The sequence below is a fragment of the Rhizophagus irregularis genome, chromosome 1 (assembly GCF_026210795.1).
Source record: "Rhizophagus irregularis chromosome 1, complete sequence".
NCBI lineage: Eukaryota > Fungi > Glomeromycota > Glomeromycetes > Glomerales > Glomeraceae > Rhizophagus > Rhizophagus irregularis.
This window is the reverse complement of record NC_089429.1, coordinates 6,237,496-6,252,366: the sequence shown is the minus strand read 5'-3', so window position 1 is coordinate 6,252,366 and position 14,871 is coordinate 6,237,496. Positions and strand designations below refer to the sequence as shown.

At 28.3% G+C, this 14,871-nt stretch overlaps 4 protein-coding genes across 4 annotated transcripts; all 4 read left to right on the top strand.

Annotated features, from left to right (window-relative positions):
- Nucleotides 1-559: 559 nt before the first annotated feature.
- OCT59_001301 (Splicing factor 3B subunit 4) lies at nucleotides 560-1,111 on the top strand (the record flags this gene model as incomplete). The annotated part of the gene is made up of 5 exons (XM_066139465.1): nucleotides 560-598; nucleotides 664-682; nucleotides 774-835; nucleotides 905-1,024; nucleotides 1,103-1,111. 5 exons carry the CDS (start codon nucleotides 560-562, stop codon nucleotides 1,109-1,111), a joined length of 249 nt encoding a protein of 82 aa, XP_065988866.1.
- An 84-nt stretch (nucleotides 1,112-1,195) lies between these two features.
- Nucleotides 1,196-3,150, top strand: OCT59_001300 (uncharacterized protein; the record flags this gene model as incomplete). Its single annotated transcript, XM_066139464.1, has 7 exons — nucleotides 1,196-1,286; nucleotides 1,363-1,397; nucleotides 1,462-1,606; nucleotides 1,691-1,720; nucleotides 1,816-1,912; nucleotides 2,536-2,802; nucleotides 3,060-3,150. The coding sequence occupies 7 exons, from the start codon at nucleotides 1,196-1,198 to the stop codon at nucleotides 3,148-3,150; spliced, it is 756 nt and encodes a 251-aa protein (XP_065988865.1).
- A 3,454-nt stretch (nucleotides 3,151-6,604) lies between these two features.
- On the top strand, nucleotides 6,605-6,902 carry OCT59_001299 (uncharacterized protein; the record flags this gene model as incomplete). Its single annotated transcript, XM_066139463.1, has 2 exons — nucleotides 6,605-6,628; nucleotides 6,699-6,902. The coding sequence occupies 2 exons, from the start codon at nucleotides 6,605-6,607 to the stop codon at nucleotides 6,900-6,902; spliced, it is 228 nt and encodes a 75-aa protein (XP_065988864.1).
- A 6,089-nt stretch (nucleotides 6,903-12,991) lies between these two features.
- Nucleotides 12,992-14,406, top strand: OCT59_001298 (uncharacterized protein; the record flags this gene model as incomplete). Its single annotated transcript, XM_066139462.1, has 4 exons — nucleotides 12,992-13,139; nucleotides 13,208-13,461; nucleotides 13,539-13,952; nucleotides 14,026-14,406. The coding sequence occupies 4 exons, from the start codon at nucleotides 12,992-12,994 to the stop codon at nucleotides 14,404-14,406; spliced, it is 1,197 nt and encodes a 398-aa protein (XP_065988863.1).
- Nucleotides 14,407-14,871: the final 465 nt, after the last annotated feature.

Genomic DNA, 14,871 nt, shown 5'->3' with positions numbered 1-14,871 from the left:
TTAAAAACAACTGATTCTCAGTAATTAAATCATAACTAATGATTGATCGATTGTAAAATGAAGAAAATGTGCTCAAACTGATTTCATCTTCTAGTAGTTATAAAGTAGGCGCTTTCGTAAAAATTCAGCCTATATTCTGGTAATGATCTACGATTAGACATTTATTCAACCTTGTTGAATTATGGTCGAATAGTACATTAATTAAATGTCACGCGTCACGCGTATTAAAAGTTTAAAAAAGGATCACTAAAAGCATTATTTTTTAAACTTTATTAACTTCCTTTCTTCCCATTTTCCTCGTCCTTTCATTTCCTTTCGTCCTTTGGCTCTATGGACGCGGGAAAAAAAAAAATATTTTTTTTAAATTCTAATGCGACTCAATGTCCTCTCAATCAAACACAACTTTGTCGCTTGACTAAAACGTATATCCGCATAAAATCCATTATATTTATATTTACTTAAAGAAATTATTTCGTTTATTATTATAAATAAATAAATATAAATACAAAAATATATAATTTCTTAAAAAAATGCTTATATTGTTCGTGTAGGAACGGGAATGCCGGTCAAACCTACGAACTGGAATTTGAATAATAAGGTAATTGGGAAAGGGAGTCCTTTTTTTTTATTTTAGAAACGTTTTAACGTTTCTTTTTCTTGTAGGTATTGCCCGACGAAACGGGTTCGTGGTAATAAGAACAGTTCAGGTGGCTTCTGAAGAACGGAAAGAACTAAGATTCTTCTTACAAGATTGAGTCTTGTGAATATATGAGTGAAGGTGATGCAGATAATGAATCAAATCAAGTTGTATGGGAAACCTATTCGTGTCAATAAAGTAGGCGGAAACATTTTGGTTTGTTTTTATTGTTTGTTGTGTAGCATTGACGTTTCGTCGTATTATTAGGTAACTTTGGGCAAAAAGAATTTGGACGTAAGCGCTTCATTATTTATAGGGAATTTGGATTCTGGTATTGGTGAAAAAATGTTGTACGATACGTTCAGCACTTTTGGTATTACTTCCAAGGTATTAATATAGACTAATAATCGAATATCGAATTCAATTTACATATTTAATTTTATTAAGTCAAAATATTTAATTTAGATTGCATGAGATCCCGATACTGGTAATAGTAAAGGGTATGGGTTTATTTCATATGACAATTTCGATTCTTCAGATGCGGCAATTGATGCAATGATGAACGGGCAATATCTGATGAATATACCAATTACTGTATCATACGCGTTCAAAAAGGATGGTAAAGGGGAAAGACATAGAAGTGCTGCAGGTTCGTATTTTCTTCCGAATCGAGTATATTACTTTTAATGGGTGGCCATTTTTTTTTTTTATTTGCATACCCCTAGAACGGTTATTGACAGCCAAGCGAAGAAAAATCAAAGTCTGCCGACCCGTTTGTTTGCGGATGTACTGTTTCATCTCCAATGATAGGATTTCACGCACAGACACAACAAATAAATACTGGAATGTCTTGTCCTGGCATACCACCTCTAATCGTTTCTCTAACAAACATTTATGGAGGATATCATGCGCCAGGGACAAACACACAAACAATCACAACCACCTTATCCCGGATGATGGGATCGATCAGTAAGTTTCAAATCGGTTCGTTTTGAAACTTTTTTCTTTGAAGTTTTTTTTTTTAATTTTGTTTTTCCGAATTTTTTATTTCAGGTCGAACTTGGACTTTATTTTTCTCCTTAGGTATAGTGAAACGATTTTTAACATTCGTTCTTTTCATGATGCGAATCATGTGATTGTGAAATTGTTAATTTTATTTATTTATATATTAATATTAGATAGATGTTCCACATTTGGCGTGAACGTTCCATTTGTTGGAAAAAGTGGAAAACCGCATACGACATCACAAAAAAATCCTTTAAAGACTATAAACGTGTGAATAAACAACAATAACAATCTTCCATCAATAATAACCTCGATACCAATCTTCGTTACGATCTATATAATATTCATGGTTATACTCATCCATTTACTGACACAAGAGCCCTATTCTTTGGATTTGTTCTAATTTCCTCCATAACCTATCTTGGATTTCGTCTCTAACAATAGATTTATCATCCACTTCCTTTACGCGTTCTTCACGCTTCAATTCTATTGATTTATTTTATTTTAATATATAATCCCCTTTGGGTCTATTAGATAATCTTTTTAACGTTCTATTTTGCTTTTTTTAGTTAGATTATCGTTTTTATTAAAAATTTCTCAGTAGCGTAGTTTTACTGTTAAAATAGTGCTTCCCGAAGGGTGAGGTCCTGGTAACGGGATGAATTTCTAGTTCTTTTTACCAGATAGTTCCCTTTGTTTATTAGACATATAGCTATAATTGTATTAACTACTCTTTTGAATAAAATAAATAAATAAATAAATATGCTATACCACAATATAATTACGGGTCGACCGTGCCATACAACTCCAACAACACTACCTTCAAAAACGATCTTTGATCATGCAAGATGTTACACTAACCGCTAACCACTAATACGAACCCACCTACGTAGTAATTTCCCAACACGATCAAAACATCATCAACGCCCCGGACGTTTATTCCGAAGAACTCCTCCTCCCGATAACGATTCTTATACCATCGCGAGCGATAGCTCATACATAACTGTCATCGAACCAACCAGCATTGGATTTCCCAGTGCCTCCAGCAGACAATTCTTACAAGACTGTCATCGATCAAATAGAGACAATCAACTTCCCGACGACTCCAGCACACAAGCTCCTTCGGCTCAAGATGTTGAAAGAATTACTATATCGGAAAGGTAAGAGGCTACGTGAACTCATTTTTTTTTAACTTTTGTTCGCCGATATAGATTCTGGACTTTTCCTATCTATAAACTATCTATAACTAATATAATTAATATACTGTGTACTCCAAATATTTGAAACGATCTATTAATCATTATGCTATTACTAACAATTTCATCTGTTATAATATCTTTTTCTATTTTTCGATTATTTGTTTAATTTTATTTATTTTTTCTGTATCACTGTCTAATTTATTATTTTCTTCCATAAGTTTCCTTTTTTTATCTTTTGCTACAATTCCATCTGCTTTCCCAACTTCTTTACAACGCTGCAACCATATTTTATCTCTTACATCATCATAGCATGTTTTCCATATTTCTTCTAATAAACGTCTTTCTTCTTTAAAATTTGCTATTTCATAAATGTTATCGTTAAAAATACCTCTAGTTAGTTTTCTAACTTCTTGTCTTTATTAATAACTAGGATATTAGATTTTTCTTGTAAAAATAATAGCGAATTGTACTTATATTTTCATTTATATTCTTCTTCTAATGATATCAACGTATTTATAAATATCTCTTCTTCTGCGTATTGGTTACTAGGACATTCCCAAACGTGCGATCAGTTTTCTACAAAACGAATATTCTCAATGTTGTCTTCGCATCTTATACATGCGTCTCTAAGTATTGCGCTATCTTTCTTTCTACTAATATATTATATGTTGGTAACTGTTTAATTAGATTTTTAATCTATACGCTCGTAAATTGTTGTCCAATTCACTAGTGTCTCCTTTTCTCTTTTGAAATAAATAAATTCAACCGTTTTAACCAAGTTAGTTTTTTGTAAAATATTCTTATAAAATATTTCTTTAAAGTTATTACTCACTTTTGTATTTGATTTGCATTAGCCTTTTAATCCCAATTTCGATAGTCACCAAATATTATCCATCGCAATACAAATTTATTCAGTTCCGAATTGTTAAGGCTCGCGCTATTTCATATTATCATCAACTACTTTTATATTAGTCCCGTCATCTTTTCCATGCTTTCCATCATCCAATACATTCCATGTCACTGTAAGTTATTATCCAATGATAATTTAATATAATAATCTTCTGCGTTCGCCATTTTCGTCACTAAATTTTTCAATTATATAGATTAACGAGTTGTCCGCTATTATATTGATAACATTTTCTTCTTTAACTAATAAAAAGGATAAAATTATTATACCTTGCAACATTCATTTGCTTTAGTTTTGTCTACTTCTTTTATTACCATTTCCCATACAATCTGTGTCTCGTTTCCTTTACCAACTGATCCATTCATAAACTTACAATCTATTATATATTTCAATCTTTCTTATTATTAGTTTTGCTTTTTCCATACAAACCATTTTTCGAGAAATTCCAATCATCTCCAGAGAATTCTTGTAAGGTTGAAGGAGACTTATTACTTATTATTTCTAATAAGTTGTCTATCTTTGACCGTTTGTTTTACAGGATATTTTTTCTAAATTTGTGCAATTAGAAAAAATCCGAGTAAAAGATATATATTATTGTATTAATATTATGGAATAAGTGATGATATCGGAGTATTTTTGCACCTAAACGGTTCAGTATTATTCTTTAGTGTCATTTCATTCGTCTAATAATTATTCTATGTTTTTGGCAGTGTTATAAATTCTGTCGTAGAAAAAATTCTAAAGATAAAAATGAAAATTACCTACCACTTCAATCAGTAAGAATGATTTTAATATATAATTTCTACTTTCTTCGTTTACTTGATAATGAAATTGAAATATTACGGACGCTCTGTTTCAGGAATGCGTACTTTGAAAATTTAGCCAAAATGTAAATACAGAGGCTGTCCTCAACCATATCACCTTACACATAAACTAAATATAGATTTATTTAATATTCAGAAAGAAGTATATAGAGCAGTAACAATAGTTCAAATAGTGGGTTAAGATGAACTGGAAATACTAAATACTAAAATACTGCACGCTTTTTTACAATTTTTAAACATAAGATCATGTTGTGTAATACATACAATAATAAATAATAATCAGTCGATCAAAGAAGATTTTTTTTTCCCTCGTTCTCTTTCGAATAAAACTTTTAACCATGAATACTAATAAGGAAGATATTATTTATGAAGAATGATCTTATAGCAGAGGTAGCTAAATATCATATGTGAGTATCTATAACATGAAAATGATGATAAAATTTTTTATATTATAGCCAAGTAATAAATAAAGTTTTATTCAATTTATTAATTAAATATTATTTAGGAAATCTTATCAAGATATACTCATACTTCGGAACTGATTGTCTTTTTGAAGTGCATATATCTTTAAATAATAATGATCATCTTCGATATTATGTTGATAAGATACAAAAAGAAATTCACCCTCAAAGGACAAGGACTTCATGGTGTTGTTTATAATGATTCACGTACATTAAATAATTTTGTGATTATGTGAAGCGATTAGGTAAATATTATATAGCAAATGAATTTAAATAATAAATATCAAAATTTTAACGGAATTAATAATATTTTCTTTAGAGTTTTTTTTTTTTGAAGATAAACATGTGACGATAATTTGTACTATTTCACAGCGATCAGTTGAATGACAAAGTGTGAATATTTTCAAATAGACCTTTCTTTTAAACGTGTAGCAGTGAAATGACTATAATACCGAACATAATTAAGTAAGTTTTTCTATTATATATATTATTATTGATCATTATGCATTACATTAATATTCTTATTTATTATTTAGATTTTACTTTTGCGCAACAATTGTTGCATATGAAAGAATTCAATACTCTATTTAACCTTTTATATAAATTAATTGGCACTCCATCACAGCTTAAACACATTTATAAAGTCGGTTGGGGCTGCATTATTGCAGATTTAGACTATACACAAGCAAAAGATCTTTGCGCTTACAGGCAACAATTTTAAATAATATAGACAGAACAATGGATTGGGAAGAACATTTAATTTTTAAATCATGCCAGGTGCATTACAAAAGGTAAGAATGATATTACAATTTTTTCATTTACTTTTATTTAATTTTATACTATATAATATTTAATTATTTATCATATAGAAAAATTCAAGAAAAAATATAATAATAATACTTTAAAAAATGATATATATGTATTTTTTACTTGACCAAATATTTAATAATATTCAGACAGGTGAAGATGATGCTGCAGGTTAGTAAATCTTTTTTGATAAGTTCCATTTCTTTACTTTTATTATAATGTTTATTAATATCATTTTTATAAATTTGGTTAAATTTTACCTTCTACCCTCAAAAGTGAGTCATTATATCACTTAATAAATGTATGTCAAAAATTGATGATGCAACTTCACCTGATAATACTAATGTTGCAGAGGCAACGGCGCAACACACGCCTTAAGCAACCGCCGAGGAAAAGATCTCAAACTTGTAACAGCAATTTTACAGTATGTAACATTTTAATTATTTATTTTATATATTCTTATAATGTAGTATATAATAAAATTTTTATGTTATTAGCTTGCGTCTAATTTAGGACCATTTATATGAAAAGAAGTTAAAGAGACAACCGAATTGCTTCATTCTGTTCCATCGAAAGGCAAAAGACAGATTGTGACACAGACTTTTGTGTCGGAAAGGTTTTAGTTTCTTACATCTTCAGTCGTGATGAGAAAATCAAATTATTCGTTACAATTTAATTTATTATGGAGAACAAAGATTGGATAAAGAAAGATTCATAGCTATTAACATTCATCAAACATATAATATAGGACGTGATAGCCCGCAATGTTCAATTTTACAAACGTAAAGGTAATATTGTACATAAAAATTGTAAATTTATGATATATTTAATTTAATTTAATGGATTAAATTTTTCTAGATGTCACTTCGAATTTGTCAATATCAAAACAAAAATTGCGGCTGTCAAAATTACCTGAACGATCAAGACAATCCAGAAAAATGTTATTACTGTGGCCATTTTAATGCTTTCCATTCAGGATTCTCGAACGAAACTTCAAATCTTGGCGTCTGCCAACAAAATTCTGCACATTGTGGCTGCGAAGGACTAGCAAAATTAGGATAAGATGATTATTTTTTTTCCATATTTTAGCAAATGCACAGATTAAAAAAAACAAAATCAACTACTGAAACGCAAATGCACAAAAGAAATCTAAGACAATTGTAATTTCTGATGACGGTGATAATAATAATAATAAGGAAACCAAGGAAAATACTATTACAGAACTTGAATACTATCGAGAAAGAGAACTAGCTTTAAAAGAACGTGAACTTATCTTAAGGGAACGAGAAGCAAAGTTCACGCAATAGAATTATCTAAATTTTCTGATCCTACTATCTTACCGAAAAAATAATGACTCTAAAGCGCCTACTTTCCTACTTTATAACTACTCAAATCATATTGAGAGAAACGCCTTAAATAAGACAATTAAGCCAATAACTATTAGGTGACATACCAATTTTACAAATTTTTTATTATAATAATTAGTATTTTTGAATATACAGAAAATGTTTTTTGGGGAGTGATACTTTTGATACTAGCATTAGAACTTCATTTTTATATATTACAATATGTAAGGGATGGATATAACATAATTATGTAATTACTTATATCTGACAAAATAATAATTTCGTTACAACTGTTCAAATTACTTATAATATATGGTTAAAAATAGATTTTATATATTATGCGCAATTTAGTGATTAGTATCCGGATAAAATAATTTCGCGGATATTTAACAGATTTCTTGGCGGATAATATCATGTCATTAAATTTATTATGAAATCAAACTAATAACTTAATTAATAATATTTTTTTTATCACTATTACATGTCATAACTATTTTATTACTGTATATCTAGTTTTGTTGGATATCCTTTAGCATAACCGGGTGGGTCAGATCATTATGATGTATTAAAAAAGCCGAGAAAGTAATAAGAGAAAATACCAATCATAATATCTAAATCGTGTAATGAACAAAAAGAATTGACATCATGTATATTTACTGTAGAAGAAAGTAAAATATATAAATTGTATTATATCATTTCATTAAAAAAAAATATACTGTAAATGCTTAGATTTTTAAATGAAATTATGTTCCAATAAATAATTTCTTTATTTGATTCTTTTTATTTAAAAAATGAAGTTGATAAATATAATAAAGGAAGTTTTAAAAAGATATGTTCCTTTCTCTGCGCTCGCACTTTTGTATTCCACGTACTAAATTGACCTGACAGTTGCCTCACCTACCTTATCTAAAACTGTACCATTATGAAAAGAAAAATGTCGCCAAATTCTCAAAAATTTTCGCGGTGATCAGAATCTCGTGAAGATTTGCAAAGATGACTTAATTTAAGATCAAAGAACGTTCTCCCGGAATATCTTATTGCAATTAACTCAAAGGATTGATCCTAATACTGATGATACTGGGAACAAAAAAAAAACTTTTTGAAGTCCGTTAATAACAAAAAAAAAACTTTTAGGTCGATTAGTGATTTTCTCAATCAAAGCACAAATGAGGTTACGGAAAAAGAAACACATATCTTTAATGAAATCGATGGTATACCTGCTGGTGATAGGAAACAAAATACCCATCGTTTGCATCTGCATTATATAAAACTCAAACGTTGATGTTCTATTACCATAAAGCGAAGTTCAACAAACCTCGGTAAAATCAGATCAGTTATGACAATTACCAATGGATCCATTATTGGAGCCAATTCTGTTATTCGTCAAGTTTGAACTTGCTATCCGCATAGAAAGAAGATTAATTATGATAATATTATACATGAGTAAATAAAAACTTAAATCTTTCATCTCTGGAATCTTTTGTAAAAAGCTGCTAATGGACCAACTACTGCGCATATTATGTTCATGGTTATAGTAAAGGAAGCATTTGGCCGATGTAACTTCCAAGCTGGCTGGGACAAAATTTAAACAAGGTTCAATATCGCATATTATTATAACAAAAATTTCTGTTGGTAGAAGCGAAGTTCGTGAAAGCTATATCCTCTTGTTAAACCTTTGGTTGACCAAAAAAACTGAAGGTGTAAGTGATACCATTGAATGATCAGAATCAAATGAGTGAAATGACCGAATAAATTAAGGCCAAATGGCCAATGACAAATGACCACACTGGTGTTAAGATGAACGTAAAAAAAAATTATTTTATCAATTACTAAACATAAAATTATGAATCAATATACGATAATCAAAGGATAATTTGATGCTAACATGCAATTCGAAATTATCAGTAATTCAAAGTTTTATTATTATACGTTCTTTTCTTAAAAATATCGAACGTGATTACAGTTAACTTTAGCAAGCCTGTTATACTGATATGAATGATTTTATTTTATTGAAGACGGAGTAAGTCACGACGACGTAATCGTTGATGATGACCTTGCAAAGGATCGTATTTTCTGAGGAAGTGGCCGAAGAGGAGATTGCGGCGGACGTAGTGCACGTGTGGAAATTGTGATGGGTTGGCCACAGCGCGCTCATGTGTATTGTTGCATCATCGATATATATCGATATTGTATTTGATCTTCTCGAGATCTAAGTTTTCTTATTTGCCATTTAACACATATTTGGAAATAGTTTTTGAGGAGTAATAAGTACATTTCCTGATCGAAATAATAAATGTGGTAACAAAAGATTTGAGATTTATTAGCGCAATTAGTAATGTCCAATGGTTAAACGATAATAGAAAATTGTAATGTTGAAAATGTTTATATTATATTACAAATTTATTTTTTTATTTAAAAAAAAAATGAATACATAAAATGAAAAATAATTGTTAATTAATAATATAATAAGGAAAAAGAAAGGGAAGGTTCTTTTAAAGAAGAATAAAAACGAAAATAAAAATAAATTATAAAATAAATGAATACACGAAGATAAATTAATTTTAATAAATTGTATAATGTATATAATTCATATTCAAATATCAAGATTGTTCATAGCTATTATATTTCAGCTTTTTCATACCAAGGAGCAGCTATTTTTAAATCTTTTTTAGTACCTATTCTTTAACTATAACAATATGTAGTAACTGTGACCACTTTTAATAGTAGAGGAAATATTAGTGAGATTTTCGTTTAAAAATAATCAACAACATAATGTAATCAATCATAAGATACTTAGTACTTCCCCGTTTACATTTTTATTTACTGTATTTAAATAATTATACGGAATTTTAATTGAAGTTTTAAAATTTAAAGATTTTTTAACATCCGTAAATTTCGTACGATTGGGTCGGTCACACATTATAAATTTTTTATTAGTAATTAATTATTTGAATTTATGAAAGAGGTAATGTTTAAAAGTAAATCTGTTACTGGATTCTTTAAGACTTTAACAATAAAGAGCACGCTGATCTGAAATTTCTTTTAAATAAAAATTTGTCACACATAATTGACATAAACGTTATCGCCCAATAGATAATCTTGATAATCTAAAAAATTTGGGTATGATCACAACTGAATGGTCAATTAAATCAATAAATTGGAAAGTATCTTTTGAAAAGAGGTTTATGTTAGTTATATAGTACTATTGATCATACAATATATTGCACTAAAAATGATATTAAAGATCTTTGTAGTAATAATAAATAATTTTCGTAATTGCAAGGAAAGACTGGATGAATTAGAAATTGCCACAAACAAGTTAAGAATAAAATAGAAAAATGCAAGAATTTCGTGATAAACCTCTCAAAAATTCCTCTCACCCTCACATTTCCTTTTTTCTTCTTTAGATTCCCTCAAATTTTCGTTATTAATCAATTATCCCAAACTTGAAAGCTATTTTAATACCATATTTTGGTGCGTATAAACATTATCGTCAAATTTATCAAATATTGTGGAATATACTTGAATTGTCATTAAAAATGAGCATTAATTTTTTGGTTGTTGGGAAATTCTTTTAACTAATATATCACTACCATTTATAAGATCTATATTAAATTTTAATTAATTTCGCGCATTATTAAATTTTTAAATTACTCTTATGTTGTCTTATTTAATGCAGTGTTAATAACCGGAAAATTATCTTCATTAGTAAATACAATCATATCATTAAGAGTTGTAATATTGAGAACTGAATTTGTGAATGTAGATTTTTCTGGGTATACTACACGAAGTAACTGATGGTTGCAGTTGGATGAATGAAGAAATAAAAATTATTAATATATTAAAGAATCAACTGAAGGAATTAATATTGTTACATCCGATGAATTGGATTATTTATTTATTAAAATCATGTAGGAAATTTGTCCGTTATTTATTTTATATGTTGTATATGTATATCTTTTGTATATTTTATCTGATGGTACAGTATCTATGTTTCAATATTATAAATTTTGTAAATTAAATTTAAGATACATGTTACAATTGTTACATTAATGATCAATTATCAATTAACAAAATTAACAAACAAAGAGTTATTCTAATGGATAAGAGTGAGTCTAATTCAAGTGTATCGGGTCAGGTTATTTAACCGTTTTTTTATTTAATTAATTCGAAATTTTTTTTTTATTTCGTTCTCGAAAATTTCGGTCTTTTGATCGAAAATTATTTTTTATTGATTTTTTTTTATTCGTTTTTTTTTTTTAGATTTTTAAAAAAATTTATCCCGCTTTTCTCCCCCATTCTTTTTCCTCTCTTTATTTCTTTGTAGCCAACTTCTTTATATAAGACGCTTTCTTTTTTGTAGGACGCTGGATTTCTTTCTTTTTTTTTGTAGGACGTCAGACGTCGGGTAGAAATACCAACTCTTTGAGACTTGAAACTGTAGGTTGCTATGCAGAGGGGGATTGGGTTTAATTAGGCTAAAGAAACGCTGGAAAGTTGAACGAACCTGTAGGAGAGTGTATTGGTGGTTTAATTGGGTTAAAGTAACGTTTCTTTTTCTTTGTTCTTTTAGATTACCGGATTGACGAATCTGACTTAGGTATGTATGGGAGTGGTGGGTTCAATTGAATTAAAGAAACATATCAACGTAGGATCTCTTCTTTTTTTTTAGGATGCTAAGGATTTTTCTCTCTTCTTTTTTATAGGATGCCGGAACTCTTTTTATAAAAAACTGGAAACTTCATTGAAATCTGGCGTACACCATGTAAATTGGACAAATTTTAATAGTATAAACTTAAGTTCGTGTAAACCATCGATCTGTGAAGTGTCCATGATATAATTGATATTTTAATACACATTCAACCTATTCAACTTAAATAAGTAAAAAACAAACAAATGTTTTGAGCCAAAATAAAAACAAAATATTAAGCTTGAAATTACTTTAAATTCACCTACCTATACGAATCTGTTTTAAAAGGATTACCTAAAATATGAAAATAAAGAAATTCATGGAAAATGGCTAAAAATAATTAATTTGATAAAAAGAAATGTTCAACATTAATTTAAATGTTCCCTACTCGCTCTTGTAGAATAAAGATATCATTTGTTGTGATTATTTATTTTCTGTTTTCTATAAATTTTGATTCTAGTTAGTAGTTACTGCTAGCAATTTCTTTCTCATTAACTTAATTTTGACTTCTATACGAAGTCGTATTTTTGAAAAACGATTGTTGTATTTCGATTTACTTTTTTAATTTAGACTCTTTACCGAATGGTCATCGACGAATCGAACCTGAATTATGCGGCTGAATTCTTAAAGATTAAAGATAATATTAATAATAATAGTGGAAAAATAATTTGATAAGCCGAATTCATTATAGCAGCTGCGGCCATCACTGCGGCTTCTTGTTAAAAAAAGTGTTTGTTCTATTAAATGCATAATATAAATGAACAAACAGAGTTTACTGGATTAAGTTCAGAGTATTCGTGGTTGTAGGAAGGATTATGAATGTAGTTTTTATTTGAATTTTTTAAGTTATTTATATATAGTAGTTTAACTATCATATAAAAAAGTTTAATAATTCTTGCTGCAATAATGAATATGGCCATTAGCACGTGATTTATATTTAATTTGCGGATTATTCCAAACCCAACGGAAAATAGCAATCACATGACATTTGTCGTAATATTTGTGATTTTCTTTTGTAGTATTAAATTTTCTTTTGTATTAATACTTTGAAAAATTACCCTTGAAAATACTTCGGTTATGTAGAGTTTATTTTATTTTAAACCATTTTATTAAAAATGTCCAAACTCAACAAAGATATTCTTTTCTTAATATTTGAGGAATTACGAGAAGATTCGAAATCTCTCTTTTCATGTCTAATGATTAATAGACTTTGGTGTGAAACTGCGATACCAATTTTATGGAGGAATCCCTGGTGCTACAATGGTATTAATTACTGTAACAATATCTCTTTATTCATAATATTTCTCAATATTTATTTGACGATATCAAAGAATTCATAACAAATCAAGAAATACAATTACCTTCAGGTTCAAATCAATCACTTTTGTTTGATTATTTTTCTTACTGTAGAAGTGTCAATGTAAATATTATAAAGGAAATAATTTCTATTGGTTCAGATCTAGATTATAATCAATTTAATATGCAACAAAAATTTTACTTTCTCTTTATGAAAAAATGTTTAGAATTGAAATATTTTGATATGAGATCAATTAAACACCAAATATTTCAATTTCCAGAAGCCATGGTTCACAATTCTGTCAATATTTACAGAGACTTATCATTGTTAATGTTGACATAAAACCTAATCATGGGATTGTTAAGTTAATTGAGGTTCAAAAGAACTTAAAGTATTTTCAATGGGATGATGATTTTGATTATGGGTATTTTACAGATAATGATCCTTACGAAAAAGTTTTTCTCGCGCTAGAAAAAAAGCTGAAATCTCAATTGTTTGCCCGATATGTGGAAAATTATGAACACACTTTATTGCAAGAGGTACTTCCAAAATTTTATAATATAAAAATATTAACAATTGATGTTTATCTTTTTTTTAATGAAGAAAAATTGGAAAAATTGCAAATGCAAGCTTATCGCGAACTTGAAATTCTTAATATAGAGGGTAATAGGTTAAACGTGATTTCTAGTATAATTGAAAATAGTGGAGCAAATCTCAAGAAAATTTTGTTCGAACCCTATAATATTGATTACGAATATGATGAATTTAATGGAAATTCTGTATACTTTATTCGTAAAATTTATGAAATTTCCTTCAATTGAATATTTATCAATTGCATTTTCGCCAACAAAGGCGCATTTTATTGAACTTGAAAAACTACTAGGAGTTTGTAAAAATTTAAAGTCATTATTAATAGTTATATTAGATGATGATGATACTTGCTCTTTGAACAATGGAGAAGAATTATTAAGAGTATTAATTAGGTCAATGCCAACCAATTTAAAAGAAATTAGGTTCAGTCGTAAATTTAAATTTTCTTTAAAAAACTTGGAGGAATTCTTAGAAGAATGGAAAGGCAGGCATGCACTCTCCCTGTTTACTACTGGAAATGATATAGATGATGATTGTACAAAAGTGATTAATGAATATAAAAGAGAAGGAGTAATCAAAAACTTTGAAAATTTGGCTTATGTAGATTTTATTGGTTACATTACAAATATTTGTTTCAGTTAGCACTAAAGTTGATCAAAAAATCATTCTGGAACATTAACGACATTCTGTGGAGGATACAACATTGGCCTCAATATTCTCAATATTTAACAACAGTCATGAATTTTTAATGCAGTCTTTTAAAAGTAATTGCTTTAAATGAATCGATATTAGTCAATAATTCAGATGGTATTATTGCTAGGTAGAATTTTAAGCTAATAAACTATTTTTTGTATTTATTATATACAAATTTATATTCCTTTACTCATCATTATAATACAGTATGTTGATTGCTAATATACCTAATAATAAGTCCCAATTCTTTAATTAATCTGTACGTTTCTATCAATCCAGTTAAATCACTATCACTACTATCACTTATATTCGATCCAATATACCACATAAGACATAACTACTAACTCGTTGATTGTAAATAATGCTTACAAAAACTAACATAATTAAATAAAATTTTTGCACGGGTTTTGTATA